This window comes from Erigeron canadensis, chromosome 2 (assembly GCF_010389155.1).
Source record: "Erigeron canadensis isolate Cc75 chromosome 2, C_canadensis_v1, whole genome shotgun sequence".
Taxonomy (NCBI): domain Eukaryota; kingdom Viridiplantae; phylum Streptophyta; class Magnoliopsida; order Asterales; family Asteraceae; genus Erigeron; species Erigeron canadensis.
Genome location: NC_057762.1, coordinates 25,010,367 through 25,031,838, shown reverse-complemented (window position 1 = coordinate 25,031,838; position 21,472 = coordinate 25,010,367). Strand labels below are relative to the sequence as shown.

The following is a 21,472-nucleotide window of genomic DNA, read 5'->3' as shown; positions in this document are numbered from 1 at the left end:
TTGCTTAGGCTGTTAGCTTATTTAGACCCATTTTCATAAGCTAGGTAAAAGAACAAATGTTTATTATGAGGTGCATATTTAAGAGTCGTTTATTATAATTACTAGATTATTAACTCGCGTAATACGCGGAGAACACTTTAAAGTTTTCTTTTATAACTCTTGTAAATTTAATTTAATTTTAATAAATATAAATGATTATTATTTCTTTTTTTAAATTTATAAATATTAATAATTAATGTTAAATTATGTTTTTGTATAAGATTTTTATCATATAACATATAAAATTTGGTTATAAGTATTTAGTTTTTTACATCATTAATATCATATATTTTTTTAGTTCAATAATGTTTTGAAAATCTGATTGGATGTCAAAACTTTTTTAATAAAGAATTAAAACACAAATACGAAGTCTATAGTAAGCTATCACAATTATATATCGAAAAGATAAATATATGAAAACTGTAAAGAATTATGCATAAGTTCAAGTTATATCAACACAACATGTGATTTATAGAATTATAAATTGATAAACAAATTGATTAGTAATTTTAGTATATAAATAAATTATTCGATCAAAACATTAGAGCACAAGTAAAATGATAATGCAGACATATTCGGATGAACGAAAGACAATTAAACAAATAAAACCTTACTTAGTGATACGTTTAACAGATGATGTATTCATTTTTCAACTGTGCGGTCAGTGTTAGTGTTAACCGCAATCTCAAAGACCACTAATGTAACTTCATGTTTTTTAGTGATTTAATTCTTACCTGATTAAATATTTGTCAACCTATAATTATAAAATCTAATATGCATTAATTATAAATGTTTCCCGCGTATTACGCAGTTGTTTTTGTTGGTATACTTTTAAAGCGATAATTAATAATATCAAGGTAAACATAGAACGTAGTTGATGGTATTGCTTTACCTTTAAAAGCGACAAATAAAAGGTCAAATTTGATATATATAAAAAAAAAACACACATATATATATATATTGAAAAGTTATTTTGAGAACCTTTTTTTTTTATCAGAACCTTTGAGAACTTTTCAAATCAATCCCAACCGATGATTATTCTTTACATGAAAATTGTTTTTTGATTGTTTTCTGAATAACTTATGTGTAATTTTGAAGTTTATACTTGTTTAAAGGCATGTATTATCATCCGTTATACAATTATGTAGAGATTTGGATTCATGATCACATGTGCACGAATATTGCTATGATTATATATTGGTGAGTTATTTTAGGACCACCTCTTATTTTAGGACGAATTAGGACATGTGTTTTTTGTAATTTACACACCACCATCATCATCTACTACAATCTACAAGACTTTTTTGTAAAAACACTAAGATTTTTCGGCGACGCAGTGGCCGAAAAATCATGGTGGTGGTCGGAGATGATCATGGTGGTGTGTAAGTTACAAAAAACACATGTCCTAAAATTGGTCCTAAAATAATTTGCACCTATATATATAGGGAAAAGTGAGTGTGTGGTTGTCATGTATTTAAACTAGGTATAGAACTCTCTCACATACTAATATGTTAATATTTATTGTATAATAAATATATGATTGACCCCCATATTTTTATGGATTAAAAAATTAACATGTAAGAACTTCTATTACTAAACCATCTCATAAAATGTTTATTTACAGCTTGCATACATATGCTCAGACCATTATTCATGCACATATGTTTATAAATTCATGTATCTACATAATTGTATAACGGATTAAATTTTTCATGTCTTCACATAGTTATAAAATCCAAAATTAGACATAAATAACTCAAAAATAATCATGTAATAAAATAATTAATGGTTGAGCTTGATTTAAAAAGTTTTTAAGAGTTTCAAAAGATATTATATTTTTCTTTATCTAGTTATATCTTTAATTAACTTTTTTTATCTCTTAATTTTCATCACGAATCCAAGCAATATATTATCGTGTAAATTTTCTCATTATGTAGCTACATTAATCACGTATTATCATGTTGCAACGCTAAAAATTATGATAGGAATATCTTTCTTTAAATATTTGAACTCAAAGTTAAGGAAAAAACCAATTACGTGAGGATCCAAGCCTGCAAGGGTTCATTGCATATTTGCATGTATGATTAGTTCATATCTTTTATTTATGTGAAATATGAGTATATAAAGGTTCAATTTAAGTAAAAAAAAAAAAAGAATGTTGATATATAGAATAAAATAACAGATGAAATTACAAACCAAAGTCAAAATATCTATACAGACCTTGTAAGTATAATTATTTCAATGTCTTTAAATACTTTCAAATTAATTTTGGATACTCATTAAGAACGTAAAGGTATATTAAAAGATGATATAAAATAGAACGATTAATATTGATATTGACTAATTCTTAAGTCAAATATGACATCATCATATTCATCCAAAGGCTCTTATTCAAAATTAAATTTCATCTAATGGCTATTATTTTTTCATTTTAAAATTTAGGATACTCTTTTATTATTATTGTAAGATGTAAGATTGGAGTCATCTCTAAAAATATAATAAATAAAAATGCAGCATGTAATCGTCGGAGAATTCTTTTATCATAACGAAGGTTTCCCATAGGCCATAACTATTTATTCTATGGGTAATCAGAAGTTTAATTACGGTAACATGAAAAAGTTAATTAGTTATCCTAACATTCTTCACAATTATATTCGGACACTTAAGATGTTGGCCGGACAATAGTTTTGAGACTGTCTAAAAGAGTGTTTTCTTCCATAAACTCGTTCCTGTTTGAAAGATTGAATGAATCCATAATCTTTTGTTAATTTATATCAAAACTTTAGGTTACATCTAAAGTCAAAATGTCAAGCATGAATGATAAGCTTCAAAGTAGTAAAAGAATATAATGACATTGAACAAAAATGTGTTCAAATGGGTTATACATCTCTTGTATTATGATTGCGGGAATTTTCTTCGCGTTCTTGGCTGCTACCCGATGGATAGAACATTATAAATCGAGAGTTTTCTTGACCTATGTCGAAATAGAAACAATCACCCAAGCCTTTGGCAGATCTGATATATCAAACCCTTTCTTTTATTCATTTTTTCTCATGTTGCCAGCATTTTAGGTGGTCGTTGCACATCAAATTAATTCGGAACCACTTCTTTATCTTTCATATATTTCTTTCATGCATAGTTTTGTACTTTTGTGACAATGCACCTGGCTCAAAATCTTGTACCTTATGTTACTGATCAGAATAACTAGAACCCATTAAAGGAAGAGATTGTTCAGGGTTCCATGTTCACAGCAATAACAACTTACGCAAACTAGAACGAGAGAAAATAACATGCATATATATTGATGTATCATTGAAATTGCGAATTAGTCATGGTCACAAATTGCAAAAGCCAGATCAAATATTTATCCCAACTTTGGAAAACAAGCGTGTAACTTTTAAGTCAGATGGTAACCATTCAACGGATAATACAACCAAGATCTTATCGTCTTTTACTCACCATTAACCGATGTTCATGGACTTAAATTATTGAAAGTAACATGATTGGTCATGTTAATCCTCCCTAACCAAAACAAATGGTCTATCTCCTGTTTATAACATCTTCCAATACATTTACCAAGACTATCAGCATCCTTTCTAAGTACACCTAGACGATAATCATTTGTTCATGTGTGACCCTACCTAATTTATTTGTTCATGTGTGACATCCTTGCAACTCAACCGACCCTAACACTCTCTACAGTTTACTATGTGCCTAAGCAGAATTGTTGCTAAACAGATCCACTCATTTTTCTAATCGAGTGAATAGTTCTAAATAAAGTTGATTGACGTTGAGCACGTATGCTTAACCGACGTCACGAACCAGGGTAAAATCAATTCAACTGAAGTACGTAACATGCAAATTTGTTAAAATGACCATTTCTGGATGATAAGGCATCTTAGCTTCGAAAAGTAAAAGCAAACTTTCAAAAAATAAGTAAACAATCATATGTTCCATCAACTAAATCCTCAAAACTGAATCATTGTAGCCAAGAGTCCTATATTTCTAGGACTAATCTTTATTCGAATTTTATCAACATCATCATCATGACATCATGCAATCAAATCTATGGATACTGGAAAAAGGTGGTTTTTTCAATTTGTGGCCACGAAAACATCTTTTGCTGCCACTATTAGGAAAAGTCTCATCAAGACAAAACCAAGCTGCGAGTCATTTCATGATGAACATAATCTGCCAGAATCTCTTCAATTCCATTATTTATATGCCAGAATAGAGCAAGATTGGGTAGAAAAGTTGAAGAGAGTGTCGCCCCGACACTCATACTAGCCGCCTACAAACATTAAAAATTGTCTTTTCAAACAAACAGAAAATGAAATCCCCGTGAAATCTGATACGCTATTTATTTGTTGGGAAGTTTTCAAGAGATTAGTGACCTATCTACTCACTTTGATCAGTATAATAAGTTAATTAGCACTCGATAAAAAAGTTGCGGAGTTGCCATAATTTCCATTCTGGCAGAGTTCATAGAGATACAAGACTTTCATTTTAGTGTCAATGATTTGGCTCTAAGTAAATTCCATTATCTTTGATAAAATTTGAAGAATTGTTCTCCATGAATCAGCCTAATTTTGTCAGTTTTAACAGCAAGACATTGGGTTTGGCAAGCAACACTTGGTTGACAAAGTAAATTACAACTCTGAAAAAAGTAATAAATATCAATCATTCAAACATAAAAACATCTAGCACATACCTGTGGAGCGTTTACAATGGGTGTACTTAACAGGCTTCCAACCACAGCACCAGACGCAGTGAAATAACCAGGGCCACTATGGGTCCTTTGACTGAGGCATTCACTGTCTTCTCCATTTGAACAGGTTCTGTTACAAGTTAATTGCATTATACGTATAAAAAACTTAAAGAAAATGATTATATGACTTGACAAAACGAATTTTCATTGTAAATGGACCAAATCGTCAATAAACATTATTATTAAATAATGTCATGGTACTGAATTTCCAATGCAGGCAGACACAAAATCACATTCAACATAAATGAAAGTATTTAACAATTCAAAGATCATAATGAGTTTAGCTGGATACAACTGGAAGAGCATACCACTGTATGTAGAAAAAGATCTAATCCACCTCTGAGTTTGGAAATCTGATTTAAACAATGATATAATGTCCCTGTGCCACATAAATTATTGAAATTAAAGTATTAGTAAAATGCTAGTTCAACATTATAAAAGAAGACCAAAATCAACAAATCAGTACATCCTTCATTTTCATGTAACTAACGGAGAGATATATAACGAAAGCATATTATTTACCTCGAGGGTTTTGAAAATACAGGAACACCTACAATCATTAAGTCATACATTATTCAGTACTATGTCACCACATTCATGAATTTTCTGTAGAAGTGGCAAAATGGCCGGGTATAGGGATACAATATTATAGGAGTACTATATTATTTAAACAAACAACTAGTTTGTTAATGCGATTACAAAACTATATTACTGTAGTAATCAATAAATGCTTGAATTAAATATAACTTAATCATTAATTTATAATACTTTAGTAGAAGAGGTTTATGCAATGAAATACACTTCACTAAACTTTCCACCCGATTGACCCGTTGTCTGTTTTTTTACATTTTACCCATTCAACCCAATAGAGTCACAAAGATGACACATAAAATGAATCACCCATTGGTAAGCAAATAGGTCAAAAGTGCCACCTCTAGTTTTTAGAATAGAAAACAGACGAACCCTAATTTAAGGTAAACATATACCTTGATGAGACCCTCGTACAAGTTTTGATTTTCCAAACGCCTGGCAAGATCAAACATCATAGCCACAAGCCCACAAGCAACTTTATCAGTCAGAATGGCATACCAACTTTGACATAAAGATATGAATGGGCACTAACCATTACAATTGATCAAGTTCCTTTCACTAGAGGTAAACATTGATCAAATCATCTATTAATTTACTTGCCAGTGATGTCATGAACGAAAGAATAGAAACAAGAGACATACCGCATAAAGTAAATGCAATTACAGATAGTGAATAGTTAAAGCTAGGAACATCATTTAATTAATAGCATAGTATGTAATCTATTTTCATTGGTTAAGAAATTAGCATTCAGAGAGTCATATGTTCTGAACATGGTAAAAAGGTTTGATACTTCTTATAGAGTTGCATAAAATATCCACATAGCATTATCCTTCAGCCCTCTTTTCATATAAAGCCAGAAGTATCAGAATGAACAAACACGTACATTAACATACAACATAAAAGACGATACAAGCCACTACCTCAAGCATAGGGATGCCAGCAACATATCCTCGTGATGCAGATCCTAGTAATGCAGGTTGACCCCTCTCCAGTGATTGTGTGATTCCCTGTTAACAGCATAAACTGATTATTTTCAAACTGTGTACACATAGAAGTGTTTCGAAGTGAACTTTCAAAGTCATAGCTTTAACTTACAAAAATCAGATAATTAGCTGGTTAAAGCAAGGGATGGTTAAGCAAATTTACATTTATCTCAATCCTCAATTTTCCTACTACTATTACTTGTTCCATTTGAAAACCAAAACCGTGTTGTTAGGAATAAAACTGCACACACACAAGAACGAGAAAATGACAAGAATGAAGAACACGAGAGATTTAACGTGGTATCTCACACTAAATTGTGTGAAATAATCCATGGGCTGCAACTAGAATATATTAATAAAGCTTTTTTGCCTCTCAACACTCGTGATTAGGAATTACAAGTACAACACTATATTTATAATACACAGATTAGGGTTAATGACTTAATCCCAAGAAAAGCTAAAGTGGACCTACATAAATTAAGAGGCCTGCTGTAACAGCCTTCTAAGCTGTGTTTATACTATCAAGTCTCCATAAACACAACACACACGTCGGCAAAACAAACAAACAAACAGTCAAAACCTGTTGGTGCAGCTTCATTTATGTGTGTGTGTGTGTGCATGCCAGTAGACAGTTATTTAAGAACAAATGTCACCATACGACTTTGACTTGATAGCATGGACATCGGAGCTACGGAGGTCAATATCTTCCTAAACTAGTCAAGCAAACATGGCAGTTAACTATCCGAAATTATGACAAGGAAAATCATGGCAGGCAGAGTGTTCAACATTTCTGACATCCGTCCATTTTCATCTCGAAACTAAAGGAGTAAAGGCAGTAATCAACAATGTTTTCTCAAATGGTGCTCTTGATTACACCTACAAGTAATTCTTCTAATACTGTATATTGAAATCGATTGTAAAAGGCACATATTTCGTATCAGTTTAGAACTGATAAACTCCTAGAAACCCAAAATCGAACCCATAACCATTTCTTAGACAAAATTTAATTCAACGAATTCAGTAACGCACTAGCGTACCGGATCATAAACTAAAAACAAGATATACAAAAGCATAAGCGAATTTCTTGTTTCAGATGATGTAAGAAATAATATACATACATTATTTGCCGCTGCATATGAGCATAGAGATAGAGCCTTCCTCCTCATGCTTGACCTCATCATCGTTATAATAATAGATCTTCACTATATAAAAACATACACCATCAATTCAAATCAAATTTCATATATATATATATATATATAGGGGTGAGATATTCTTGACAACATTGATTTTTTTACACCATCATCATCTACCACGATCATGATTTTTCTGTGGGTCTGCTGGAAAGTCTTAGTGTTTTTACAAAAAAATCTTGTATATCGTAGTAGATGATGATGGTGGTGTGTAAGTTACAAAAATCAATGGTCCTTTTTGGACTTATTTTAGTTGGTCTCAAATTATCTTTCCCTTATATATATATATACAAGGATTTTTACTTTTCAAAACTTTTAGTATTGAATCAATAAAATCTCTAATAAGCAATGTTTAGATAAAAAAAATTTATATAAAATAATTAAAAATCAAATATTCAAAATTTTCTTAATAGTCAAATCCACTGCATAAATGAGTGGACAAACAAAATATTAGAATACATTTAAACAATTAGCAACAACAATTTTGTGAAATAAACTTGTTATATTGATTTAGTATAAAACATATATTGATATAGACGCTTTTATATGTTAGTAATTAACAAACTTAAATATTGGAAAAAATGTGCTAGCAATTATTTATTTGGAAACAAATCAAATATTGATTATTTTATTCATAATATGTTGTAATTTTATTTTATTGATACTATAACAAAAAAAGAATGTAGTATATATTAAATGGGAAAAATGATAAAGATGACACATAGGAAATATCTTATGTGGCAAAATCTAAAGATAGCTTTAAGTTGAGTTGGATGACTTTAAAAAGCTAGGATAACTATTGTTTTATTAGATATATAGTGCTAGCAATTATTTATTTGGAAACAAATCAAAAATTGATTATTTTATTCATAATATGTTGTAATTTTATTTTATTGATATTGTAACAAAAAAGAAATGTAGTATATATTAAATGGGAAAAATGTATAAAGATGACACATAGGAAATATCTTATTTGGCAAAATCTAAAGATAGTTTTAAGTTGAGTTGGATGACTTTAAAAAGCTAGGATAACTATTGTTTTATTAGATATATAGATATAGATATATATATAATCGATCTTTAACATTATTAGCCTACAGTTATCGAATTACTTTAACCTAAAACCTACGTGTATCATAAAAGCCTAGAAAAAAATTATCTAGTAATACTTACCGGTTGAGTTGGAGTCATTGATTGATTTTTTTTTCACTAAAAATTATTTTTATTTAGCTAGTTGAGGTCAGTGGTATCCCGGTCCTCGGTCTGGCTGGGTAACCCATGTTTGAATCTGGAAGGAGTACTATGTCGTTTTCTTTCTCTTTGTGGTTATTTGAAAATTCCAATAATATAGGCCGGTAAATGGGACTGATAAGTCGAACGTTAAATAAGAATATAAAAGAGAAGACGAATCATTGTAGAGCTAACACTCATTCTTGAGTTTTTTTTTTTCAAAAGAAAAGAAAAGGAAAGATAAAAAATTCTACCTTTTTGCATTCTTGAGTTTTTATTTCAAAAGAAAAGAAAGTGTAGGGAAGGAAAAGTTTGGGTTTTTTCTTCCAAAAACATGGCCTGATTTGGATGGAAAAGTGTGTGTGTATCATCGTTTCCTCACTCTCTACTCCTTCTTCGATCTTAATCATCGGTATTAGGTCTTGTTTCTTAGTTATCAGATTTTTTCATCCAAAAAGTTATGGTTTGTTGATATGAAAAGTGGGTTTGTGAAAAAGAACATGGCAGGTGGTGGGTTTGTGAAACTGTCACTGCTATATATATATATATTGATTATGATAGGCGGCAGGTGGTGGAAGGGGTGGTTCATCAGCGGCGGCAGGTGGTGGAAGGGGTGCTGGACATGACAGGTTTTTTTTTAATTTCCTTTCAACTCGAGAATGACTTTTTTTTATCTAATTTTCTATCATTTCCTCTCCTATCCAATCTTCCCCTCTCTTTTATTTTAAAAAAATCTCGAGAATGAAGCGTAAGGGGCAAACGTGCAGTCGGTAAATAGCATCGGCAAAAATTAACAAATCGGTTCCATTGCATCTTTTTCATTGGCTCTTTTTGGCAAGTCACATCCGTTCTTTCCATAGGCTCCTTTAGTCGATTGTAGTGAACGTTAAGAGCATATTTGTTACCCTTTTCCTTTTGAAATTCTCATTGGCTCTCATTGGCTTCTTTTGACAAGAATTGGTACTACACCCTACAAATTGGCTTCCCTTCGACACTTTTGACAAGTTTTTGGCTCGACACGTGACGGACTCCTATTGGCTAAAGAACTAGCCAAACTACCAATTTGCCAAATATTAACACTACACCATCATCCCTAAGGGGCAAGGGTGTAGTCGGCTAAAACCATCGGCAAATTCGGAAAAACTATAGCACGTGAATCGGCAAGTTTCGGCAAGCACAATCGGCAAGTTTTGGCAAGCAAGATCGGCTAGTTTTTGCCGATGCATATGAACGTTGGGAGCGTATAAAAGTGACCGTTTTTTTTTTTTTTTGTGGAAGTGAACATTGGGAGCGTCTGTGATGTTTTTTATTTTCCTTTTCCAACTTCTATATATACATACACATATTTATCACATATTTACCATCTCAAACAACAAACATCTATACTATCATAAAACACCAAACTATCAAATTTCATAAGGCAAAATGTCTGACGATGAACTACCCGTGTATATAATTCTTGAATTCTTGTCGTCGTCATCGTCTTCTAGCGGCTTCGAGTTTTTGGCGTCTGTTTCTCTTGCAGCCTTAGAAAAAGACACTGCATCTTCTTCTACACACTCACGAAGATATATTTGGAGAGACCGGCACTCAACTCATGAAAGATTGATGAACATGTACTCTGTGGATGAGCCGATGTTTAATGATCTTGTTTTTTTATTTTTAAGTATTTGTGTGTTTTATGTTTTAAATAAATGTAATGTTTTAATTAGTTGTATTGTGTTTTTTAAGTTTAATAAAGTTTAAGGTTTGTTTTGTAAAATTTTTTCAATTGACAAAAATTGGCACTATAGCATGCACTTTGGCAAGATTTGGCTAGTTTTTGGCTAAAATTGGCTTGGACACGTGGCAGCTCCTTATTTGTTGATTCCTTACCAAAACTTGCCAAATTGTCACAACTTTGTCACTGCACCTTTGCCCCTAATAACCCTTTTGTATCAAATATGGGATATGAGTAGTTGGTTTTATCCAATAACCAAGTTTTGTCACCTCGTTTTTTTATTTTTATTTTATTGTATAATCATAACTATATTATTTTCGTGTAATATGCGGATTAAATATATTTTGTTATAACTTATAATATAATTGATAATAACAAATAAGTTATATTGAAATTTAATGATTTTTTTTAAGTTCTTTTAACTTGTCTAATCAAGTTGAAAGAATCTCAACCTTTATATTACATCAAAAATCAAGATTCAATAATTATCTTTATATCATGAATATTAATTTTAATGAGTATGGTACCTGTATAATACGGCAGTGATGACATTAGTTATGATGTGGTGGCGTCGACGTCAAGTGGTGTAAGTAATTGATACAAAGATATTTGATTTTTAAGGATAGTGAATATCTTTTAAAAGATTATGGAATGATTTGTGCAAGTTAATTAATCAAAGGTAAAATGGTAGTTTTGCATGTACCAAAATTCTAAACATTTCAACATATGAATATAGTTTTATATAGTACGAGTAGTAAATATAGATATATAGGTTGAGACTTTTTAATTTCGCCCTTCAAGTTAAAAGAACTATCCTATAACTCTTACATACATGGTAGTCAGTATAGTCTAACGTCTATACATTAATAATGTTAAGACCGGGATATTTTATTAATATAACAAGTTATTATTATATCGATAAATTAATGAATTATCAACTTAAAGAAGTTAATGTATAATGAACTTGACGATAATTTAGTAATTTTGAACCAGACAATCAAAACGAAACATTGCAAGCAAGAAGCAACAACGACACTTCATGTTGAAATACAAGAAGACGATACATTAACGGAATGGATCAACCTTTTAAGTACAATGTAAAGATTTATAAAATACTCACTCATTAGTCATTATAGATTTGAAGTTAAACAAACGAAAAAATAGAATAAAGTGGGAGCCAATGATGACTAGTCCAACTGGTGAGAGACATCTCAGATTTTATCCAAGGCCTTTAGTTCCATCCTTTGGGATGACAACTCTTTGGTTTTTTTCTCCGAATACTTGTAATGCCCCATGGTCAACATCTCATTGTATAAAGTACGTGAAAGGCTTCACCATTATACGGTGAGATTTCTCTGATGTCGCATACCGACTAAACGTTAAAAAAAAAAAAAAAACTAAAGTGGGAAGATACCATAGGGTCAAATGGTCAATAATGAGAACTTTCTCAAATTTGATGTAAATAAAAAAAAAAAGATAGAAAAAAAAAAAAACATAGTGCAAAACATAGTGCAGTACCTGTGACACCAAACTCACTGGCCGGACCCTTTTTCACCGGCGGCATACTAGCTGTCATCTACTTGTATCTTTCACTCTGCTTTATCTATCCATAATTCTGGTATCTTTTTTTTTTCCCGAAAATATTACAAATTGCAATTTTAAATTTATATAATAATCAAATTTTCAAAGCTCAGGAAAATAGGTTATATATATATTGTTTCTGTAGATTGTTTATATATTGTCTCTGTAGATTATAATTATGTTGGTTTTATATATTTGCTCATTTAGTAATAGTAATTAGTATTTCATTCACTTATATTGAATTATTTTTTGGGTAAATAAAATGTGTGTAGATTTTTTGTATAAAAAACAAGGAATTGGAAGAAGAAACAATGTCGGGCATTCGAGATGATGACGTGGCAGAGAAGATGGAGAGAAATAATGTGGATAATGATGATGATGATATTGGACATCAAGTCGATGATTTGTTTGCGAAGGTCGAGAAGGTTGTTTTACTTAATGATCTATAAGTGTGTTGAGTTCACAAGTTGCATTTTTTTTTATGGTTTATTTTAAATGCAATTAAGCTTGTGCTAGTTTTATTTAGCATTGATATTCTTTGCATCTATACCTTGATGACCTCTTAGTGATACGACATTTTGAATTTTCTCGATATTTATTGATAGTGGTTTGGATTTGGAGTAGCTATGCAATCTTTCATTGTCCGAATTATTGGAACATACTAATTTTTCGGTGACATTAAATGCCTGCGACGGTTGAATTTTTCGGAATGTTTAAAAGTCTGACGTATTGTCGCTTAAAAGTTGTAAGTTACCCCTATTGGGTAGAATGAGAAAGTTCGCTATTATTATATGCAAAAATCCCTTGTTGATGTAATCTAGATAGTTAGGGTTGTTCATTTTATAGACATAATATGAACGGAAACTTGTTGGTGGTTGCTTTTTCGAAAACTGTAACAGAACCAACTTTTGGGGTGAAAATAAACGATAGTCAAAGTTAAAAAGTCAGAACGTGTTTTGCTTTCTAAATCAACAAACCTTGTTCTCCATAGTTGTCGACTCGTAACTTTTGACTCGACTCGAAAACCTAATTTTTGACTCGTGACTTGAAACATGACTCGACTCGTAAGAGACAGGACACTTTTATATACTACATAATATTGTATAATTATATATACTTGAAATGGACTCGACTCGTAAGAGTCAGGACACTTTTGTGCCTTATTTATTCTTCCGTTATGCTTGTTTTCAGCTTGAGCAAAAAGTAAATGAGATTGAGGAGTTCTACTTGACGTCAAGCAAAAAGCAATCTGTTGTTTCTCCGAAAAGCTTGTCTGCGAAAGATAAAGAGAAGGTAAGGCATATTCCAGGAATTAAGAAACATCAACAAGAAACAGCACGTAGAGAGGCAGCTGCTGCTAAGAGAATGCAGGACATTATGCGACAATTTGGCTCAATTCTGCGTCAGGTTATAATCTGTGCCTGACAATATCATTTTGATGATTCTAATGTATTTAAAGGAACCTTTTAACAAAATTTGAGAATGTCATTAATTGCTATCCGGTTTCATCATTTATTCAGGTTTTGAACAATATCTAGATTTTCTTTGTTGATTTATAAATTAAGCTAAAGAATATGTATCATAATACAGATCACTCAGCACAAGTTTGCCTGGCCATTTATGCAACCAGTAGACGTTGAAGGTTATGGATTGCGTGACTATTATGAGGTAATGCCCTTCCGTAATTTCATTTTTTCCTTCTCTATGTTGATGTATATGTTGATATTCTTGTTATGTACCCTGGTCAACACCACTCTGATTTTTATGTACAATTCAGTAGAGGTCTGTTCAGTACAGAACAGGGGCGAAGCTATATATTTTGATCACCTAACTACTAGAGCTAATTAGAACTCTTTCTTATTGTTAACGGCTTAAATTAAAGACTCATATTTTTAGGAAACATTCTTACTCCTTTTCCTATTATAGCCCATCTCATTGTCATAAAGTTTTATGTAGTAAAAAGTAATAGTTACCATTACTATCGTACAGTTCTTTGACCTTCTGTAATCCACTGTTTGCGTTGATGGATACAAGTATGGGTTGATATATAACTTACACAAACAAATTGACCAGAATATCTTTGTACTTTATAAGTGGAGGGGCTCCGGCATAGTACAAGATGGTGTCTGATGGATTCATGTTGTTCATGGAGAGCCATCTTTTACCAATGGTTAATGGTTTAGTTATATGTACTGTTTTTTTCTTGCATTGATGTATTAAACGCTGGTGTGTACTAGGTGATTGACAGGCCCATGGACTTCAGTACAATAAAGAATCAAATGGAGGCGAAGGATGGTACTGGATACAAACATGTCAGGGATATATGTTCGGATGTGAGGTTGGTTTTTCAGAATGCCATGCAATATAATGATGATAAAAGTAATGTTTATATGATGGCCAAAACTTTGCTGGAGAAGTTTGAAGAGAAATGGCTTCAGTTTTTACCAAGGGTTACTGAAGAGGTAATTATTATACTTGGAGTTGGAAGTTGACCCTTCTGTAAATTATTAATAATGTTGAAACTATGACCATTCATAGAAGATTAGAAGCTAGAAATGTGAACAGTGTAGATAACGTGTCACCCTTAAGGTTAACATTACTAATATGCATGTGAAGAGATATGCCAGTACTTAATATAAAGACGCTATTATATGGTGTCTGAGCAGGAAAAAAAGCGAGATGAAGAAGAAGCAGAAGCACAGCTGAACCTGCAGCGTTCTCAGGAGGCAGCTCGTGCTAAAAAGGCTAGGGATCTAAGTAACGAGGTAAAAGATTTGTCTTTTCTTGAACTTTTAAGTGGTGGCGGTGTGGGCTGATCAGGCTAGTTGGTAATGGGTAAAAAGGGGTTTAGGTTTTAACATGCTTTTCTTTGTACAGGTCAAGAGAAACCGGGTCAGTCTAGCTGACCCCATAAACTTTTTTTGCCCATTATTTTTAAATATTATAATAGACAATTAATGTGTTTGTTATGATTACAAGGACAATATTATTACAAGAAGAATCTTGACGTTTGAACACACGGATTATGATCATTGTGTGCATTAAAACTAGACATTGGGTGACTTTCAACTCATTTGATCTGATCGACCCATCTGATACGATCTGGATTATTGATAACTTATTAATAGATACTATTAATTATATTATTATTAGTATTATTAGGAAAGTATTATTATTGCTATAGATATTCTATGATATCTTTAATAATATTATTTAGTTAGGTTGCTTATCAAACTTAGTATTAGTATTTATATATAGATCATTAGGGCTGTAACAGAATTATGGATGAATTAAATTAAGGTCTTAAGACTTTTAGGAGATCCTTGCTTCTCGAATTGCAAGAACCCTTTTTATCGTTTTCTTGGTTTATTGTGTTTATCGATACGAATCTGATTGGGGTTCGTATCAATTGGTATCAGAGCACTTTTCTAGGCCTATTTATTTTTTAAAATAAGAATTGTTCATCGACACTCTTCACGAGGTACTGTTCATCGGGGAAAAAACAAGCTGAATAATGACAAAGAAGGAAGAAACAGGAGCAGCAGCAGATCGGCAACTCACTGCTTTGGAGTCAGAGGTTAGAGCCTTGCGTCGGGAAGTGAATCAGAGACATACGGAGATAATGAAACTTCTCACTGCTATATTAGCTAATCCGGTTGCTTTAACAACAACATTATTCTCGCCCGTTAAGCTAAATACACTGGAACAACCTAAGGTACCACAACCTAGAACTCGTTTTGATGATTTAGATTTTGAAATACCTCCTCAAACCGAATCAAGTGTCCAGCCTTTAGAAAAGATTCTTAAACCAGTACATGAAGAGATAAAAGCAAAACAGAAAGATGTCGGACTAATAGACTGTGTGAATGAGAATGAATATAACGACATCGATGTTGGTGGTCCCGATCATAAAGTTGATCAGAGTTCTTGTGGTGGAGGTAGTGATGAGGCTACTTGCTGTGAAGGTGGTGATGAGGTTGCGTTGAAGGTTGGGCAGATGCAAATCCTGATACCAGAGATTCAACATGGGTTGGGCAAAAATAATACAAATGGTCCTCTTGTTCATACAAGTAAGAAGATGGCAGATAAGGCTTTCAGGAGAATTCAATCTAAATATAATGTGGCTCTTGTTGGGTTCGTTTCACGTCCAAACAATGCAGCAATGTATGGGTTAATCTTTGACACAAGAGACGACGCTATTTTTGAACAGTCATGGCAGAATATCCCGGGTTCTATTTTGCTGCATTACTATGTTCCAGAAGAGGCATCACCACATATCAAAACATGGGATCCTGGAATTACTTCAGGAAATTTTTCAAAGCAACACCTTGAGGACAAGGTGTTTTTGGGGGACGTAGTAATGATACGATCTGGATTATTGATAACTTATTAATAGATACTATTAATTATATTATTATTATTATTAGGAAAGTATTATTATTGCTATAGATATTCTATGATATCTTTAATAATATTATTTAGTTAGCTTGCTTATCAAGCTTAGTATTAGTATTTATATAGATCATTAGGGCTGTAACAGAATTATTGATGAATTAAATTAAGGTCTTAAGACTTTTAGGAGGTCCTTGCTTCTCGAATTGCAAGAACCCTTTTTATCGTTTTCTTGGTTTATTGTGTTTATCGATACGAATCTGATTGGGTTCGTATCACCGTCTGACTCTTCCCCTTGTAGCTATTTTTTTATATGACTGATATTAGATATAAGACAACCAAATCCCATTGTTGTTCAGTGCTTTGCAGTTTTTTATGATATGTTGCTTTTCTTTGAGTATGAACTGACATTTATTTTATGTCAGCTGTATGAAGCGGATATGCGGTTAGAAGAATTAAGAGAAACTGTGGTTAAAAAATGCAGGTTTATTTCCATCATTGTATCTTCTACTCTCATTTATATGTTGGTTTATATACAACTATACTCAGATAGATTTACTGCTTAACTGTATACCATCAAATCTTATAGGAGTGCCAGAAATCCTATCAAATTTGTGTCTAGAGTTTTTTGAAAGCTTCTAAGAATCATTTGAGATGAGCTTTTAAGAGTCATTTGTTGAGTCATTAACTTAATAGCACAAGTTATTATATTGTTACCGAACCTTATTTTCGACAAAAAATGATGTATCACGATTCACAAATTTAGAATTTTAGAATTTTCTCCGTTTTGGTAAAATGACAATATTTTGTGAATGGAAACAGCCATTATCAATCCTTACAAGATGCTGGTTGTGGCCGTTAGTTTTCTATGTGATTATAAGCTAATGATTTTTTATAAATGATCTTTTAATCCAGTTGTAGATGGTTCAGTTCTCAATTATGCATTGATTTGTCATTTTACAAGCATTTGAAGCTGAAACTATAAATCTCTTCAGGAAATTGTCGATTGAAGACAAAAGAAACCTTGGAATAGCTCTCACTCAGTTGTGTCCAGAAGATCTTAGCAAGGCACTAGATATTGTAGCTCGGCATAACCCTACTTTTCATTCAACAGCAGTAGAGATCGATCTTGACATCGATGCTCTGGTCAGATTATTTTCCTTTTTTTACTGGTTAGCCTAGGTATCTGACTCTCTTTCCGATCCTATTAATCCCTGAACAAACACCCGCTTTGTGGTCAGCCTGAAGTCGTTGCAGGTGTCCATGACCACAAGGGTATTTTCTTTTTGCTCCTAGGATTCGAACTTGGGACCTCTAGTTATTTTCACCTTTAGGATCCAAGCCTTAACCACTAGGCCACCACCTTTGTTGTTTTATGACTTTAGTCTTCCTTTTTTATTAGAGACCAAGCCTTCTTACCTTAACCTTCGAAGTATTGCTTCATTACATGGAAACTACTACATTATTTTTTATCGGATAGCTGGTGAAAATTGCAACATTAACCACTAGGGTGGTTGGTCCATTAGTTGGGCATGTGTCCCAAAACGGTGAAACTCTCTGGAGGCCCCAAGTTCAATTCTTTGTGTCTTCAAAAAAGATACCTTAGTGGCCACAGAGGCTCACCTGTTGTGACTTTGGGCTCGCAAAGGGAGTTAGCTCTTGGGATTAGTCTGCTTGCAAAGCGAGTTAAACACGCATGATTACCAAAAAAAATTAAAAAATACTAAATATTTGCAACATTAAAAATGAAGATGGTATTGGTTCGGGTTTGTGAGATTTTCATAATTTTTGTAACGGGTATTAAAATTGCAACGAGAGTCAAACATGTCACTTATACTTTAAAATGAACGAGAGCAAGTACCCGCGCGTTGCGGTGGTAAAATGATGAGGGTGATATGTCATAGAGTGTCATAGGTCATAGGAGGTGATATGTTATAGAGTGTCATAGCCAAATGCCTTAGCCGTACGGGCTTCGTCCTCAGATTTAAAAATTCGTCAAAAGTATATCGAATGACATCTCTAATGAAAGAGCATAAAATTTTAAGAACACCCATATAATTTTTATAATTTATCCATGTATGGTTTTTGAGATAAAAGATTTTGAGGAGAGAGAAAGTTGTACGCATTGATGTATGGTATATCATGCATTATCATGTGTACATTGTTGAAATTGAATGTTGAAAGTTGAAAAGTGGATTTGCTTTATAATATAGTATAGAATAGATATAGATCTATGTAATTAAATAAAACCCAGAATCCCGAGTACACAGTGTATTACACTCTACGTAGTCAGTTTTTCTAAATTGCTCATGTAAATTTTCTAGTACCATCTTAATTTACCTTAACACTACTTGCATCCATTAACTTATATCATTTTTTTGCTAAAATAAGCCACGATAATTAGTGGAAATGATTTCTGCTAATTTATCAGTGTATGTAATTGGGTTCTGTTTAATCTATACTAGGTGTATGTCAAGATGGTAAAACAAAATAATTTAAGCTAAAAAGGCCAATAGGGTGGGAACAAGTCATTCTGGGCAAAAGGCGGCCATCTTCTATTTTTTATTGCATACAATAGTTTAATTATGGCTGAAAACTTTATCTTTGATGCATTAATGGTTTATGAAATAAGATGACAAACTTTGGACGAAGTATAGACTCGTAAAAAGAGCTAAAAAACTTGACCAGTTATCCGATACACCCCTTTTTGCCATTTCTGAGTTTTAGAGTTGAAATTTTATCTTTGTTAGGTTACACCCTAATTAAGTAATCTCGCATGATTTTGTGCAGAGTGAATCCACATTATGGAGGTTAAAATATTTTGTAAAAGATGCTCTAAAAGGTCATTGGATAAAAAATGCAACCATTGGAGTTGGCAGTGGATCTAACAATCCCGTGAACATAACGAAAACAGCAAACATCACCAAAACCATCGCCTCCAAACGGAAAAAGCAGATATGCAATGCACTAGCTCGGACTGCAAAGAAACAGAATCAGAAGCACCCTTCTTAGGAATGATGCATAGCTACACACATGTTGTCTAGCATTCTTTTGGGCTTCGAGGAAGCACTAGAATTAGCCTATTTGACCTACTAAACCAAGTAAGTGGCGCAGTTCCTTCAATTTGAGCGGAGAGGTGGAATCAGGGTTTTGTCAGAACATGATGTTCTTGCCATGGCCCACTTTGAAGGTAATCTTATTAATGTAAAATGTAATATTACACAATGTATGCATGTATGACTGACTCATAGTATGTATAGGATCATGTCATATTCCCTGTTTTTATCTTTTTGATTCATGCATCAGTAAGTTAACAGGGTGCGGCTTTTGAATTATAGTTTACTGCACCCATAGTAGTCTTTTTTGTTGGTTCATTGTGATCCATGTATTATTTACACCGGTTGTTTCAAGTAAGACTTAAATCCTCTGGCCATCACAGTTTTGTATCTGGTGAGTTTAGACCAGAGTGATATAAAGCGCATACTTGAAAGGCCGAAATGCCTCTCAAGTTCCATGTTATCTCATACTTGTATACATATAGGGTACTAGAGAAGATTGGGAAGACAACGAGTTATGAATCCCTTCTGAATAACTCCTGTAAAAGTTTTTTCTGTTTCTGATGAAAATTTTAGTTTGGTGGAGGTGTGAAAATACTTTAGGTTTTCCTGATTATAAATATGTATATGGAAATTCTAATGAGACTACTATTGAAGTAAGAATAATGTGAAAATACTCAAAACTTTATTTTGATGGCATCATAAGTATATTAAAATTCAGTAACATATTTATGATCACTTTTATATTTATAATACAAGTAATAAGAACAGAATCACAGATTAGGTCCATTATTATTTTTGATCTGCGGTTACCAAATTTTAGAGGACCTTCTCATCTAAGATGTTATGATAATGGGAAAACTTAGTAAATTAGTAAACATAACGCTTTTAACATATCAAGTGGACCTTTTTCTTAAAATTTTCATATGCTTTTTAAGTTCATATCGTAAACTAAAAACTTTTCAAAACTATGTATATATCAATATAATCTTTTTCTGATATGAATTATTATCTTGTGTTAAAATGAGTGATTCATGTGATATTTTAAATATAATATTTAGAAAAAGCTTTTCTTCTTAAATACTCCATATATCATATATCTTTGTGGGGTGTTGGAGATAGGTGTAGGGTCGGTTGGTTTGCTCACGAATAAAATACTGGCCAAACATACTAAACATGTGTCATTTTTATACAATGCTCCGAACTTCATTGATAGTATCATCATTCAAGCACTTGGGCAAACTCTTTGGACCTTTTCATCCAAAATCTTAGTAAATATTGTGTCACTGATGACTTCATTATTTAACTGTCAAAAATATCGATTTATTTAGGTGTGTTTAGCAATTTAGATTTTTTCTATTAATTGAAAACCAAATTGAATCAAATTAAAAATAATTTTTTTGTGTGTTTGAGATAAACCGAAAATATAATTAGATAGATAATATGCATTGATTACCATGAAAAGAAACTAGAAAATATAATGAGAGATGATCTGTACACCACCTGTTTTTGACCGGATACCACTAAATGTGCTTTGGAGTGTTGTATAGTATAATATTATATAGTATTTTTGGTGGTGTACGGTCAAAATCGGGTGGTGTACAGATCATTTCCCAAATATAATAATAAATAATAAATAAAATGATATATTTCGATTTGATTCAGATCACTTTGTTGTAATGAAGTTATAAGCTTTAGAGACCAAAACGACACTACAATTGAGTTGTATAATTCTATGACGAAAATTTCATTTCCAGATTGTTCATTAGTTTTTGTTCTAACTTCTAAGATGAACTTATTTTCTCTATAATTATATTTATCAACTTTATTGGTGTTATTAAATGATATGTATGGGTATGTTACTCCAAAGTCCAAACAAAAAATGCAAAGTTCATTTGAAACTCTTAGAGCACCCCTTA

General features: G+C 32.2%; 2 protein-coding genes across 3 annotated transcripts; one reads left to right on the top strand and one right to left on the bottom strand.

Annotated features, from left to right (window-relative positions):
- Nucleotides 1–3,972: 3,972 nt before the first annotated feature.
- LOC122589846 lies at nucleotides 3,973–7,652 on the bottom strand. The gene is made up of 7 exons (XM_043762167.1): nucleotides 7,500–7,652; nucleotides 6,319–6,405; nucleotides 5,794–5,833; nucleotides 5,330–5,357; nucleotides 5,116–5,186; nucleotides 4,751–4,877; nucleotides 3,973–4,330 (listed from the first exon to the last, which is right to left on the bottom strand). The coding sequence occupies exons 1-6, from the start codon at nucleotides 7,560–7,562 to the stop codon at nucleotides 4,777–4,779; spliced, it is 390 nt and encodes a 129-aa protein (XP_043618102.1). The 5' UTR covers nucleotides 7,563–7,652; the 3' UTR covers nucleotides 3,973–4,330; nucleotides 4,751–4,776.
- Nucleotides 7,653–12,005: 4,353 nt separating this feature from the next.
- On the top strand, nucleotides 12,006–20,150 carry LOC122588566 (transcription factor GTE6-like). 2 transcript variants are annotated; one of them, XM_043760703.1, is made up of 9 exons: nucleotides 12,006–12,142; nucleotides 12,378–12,530; nucleotides 13,297–13,512; nucleotides 13,696–13,773; nucleotides 14,343–14,567; nucleotides 14,772–14,870; nucleotides 16,923–16,981; nucleotides 17,493–17,643; nucleotides 19,288–20,150. In XM_043760703.1, exons 2-9 carry the CDS (start codon nucleotides 12,417–12,419, stop codon nucleotides 19,507–19,509), a joined length of 1,164 nt encoding a protein of 387 aa, XP_043616638.1. In that variant the 5' UTR covers nucleotides 12,006–12,142; nucleotides 12,378–12,416; the 3' UTR covers nucleotides 19,510–20,150. The 2 variants fall into 2 exon arrangements, with proteins under 2 accessions (XP_043616638.1, XP_043616640.1); XM_043760705.1 differs by having other exon boundaries at nucleotides 17,493–17,679; nucleotides 19,288–19,358.
- Nucleotides 20,151–21,472: the final 1,322 nt, after the last annotated feature.

Coding starts and splice junctions, on each gene's coding strand:
- LOC122588566 (XM_043760703.1), top strand. CDS start 12,417: ATGTCGGGCATTCGAGATGATGACGTGGCAGAGAAGATGGAGAGAAAT. Junction 12,531..13,296: donor TGTTTGCGAAGGTCGAGAAG/GTTGTTTTACTT, acceptor GCTTGTTTTCAG/CTTGAGCAAAAAGTAAATGA. Junction 14,568..14,771: donor TACCAAGGGTTACTGAAGAG/GTAATTATTATA, acceptor GTGTCTGAGCAG/GAAAAAAAGCGAGATGAAGA.
- LOC122589846 (XM_043762167.1), bottom strand. CDS start 7,562: ATGATGAGGTCAAGCATGAGGAGGAAGGCTCTATCTCTATGCTCATAT. Junction 6,406..7,499: donor CATATGCAGCGGCAAATAAT/GTATGTATATTA, acceptor TGCTGTTAACAG/GGAATCACACAATCACTGGA. Junction 5,187..5,329: donor GTATTTTCAAAACCCTCGAG/GTAAATAATATG, acceptor TATGTGGCACAG/GGACATTATATCATTGTTTA.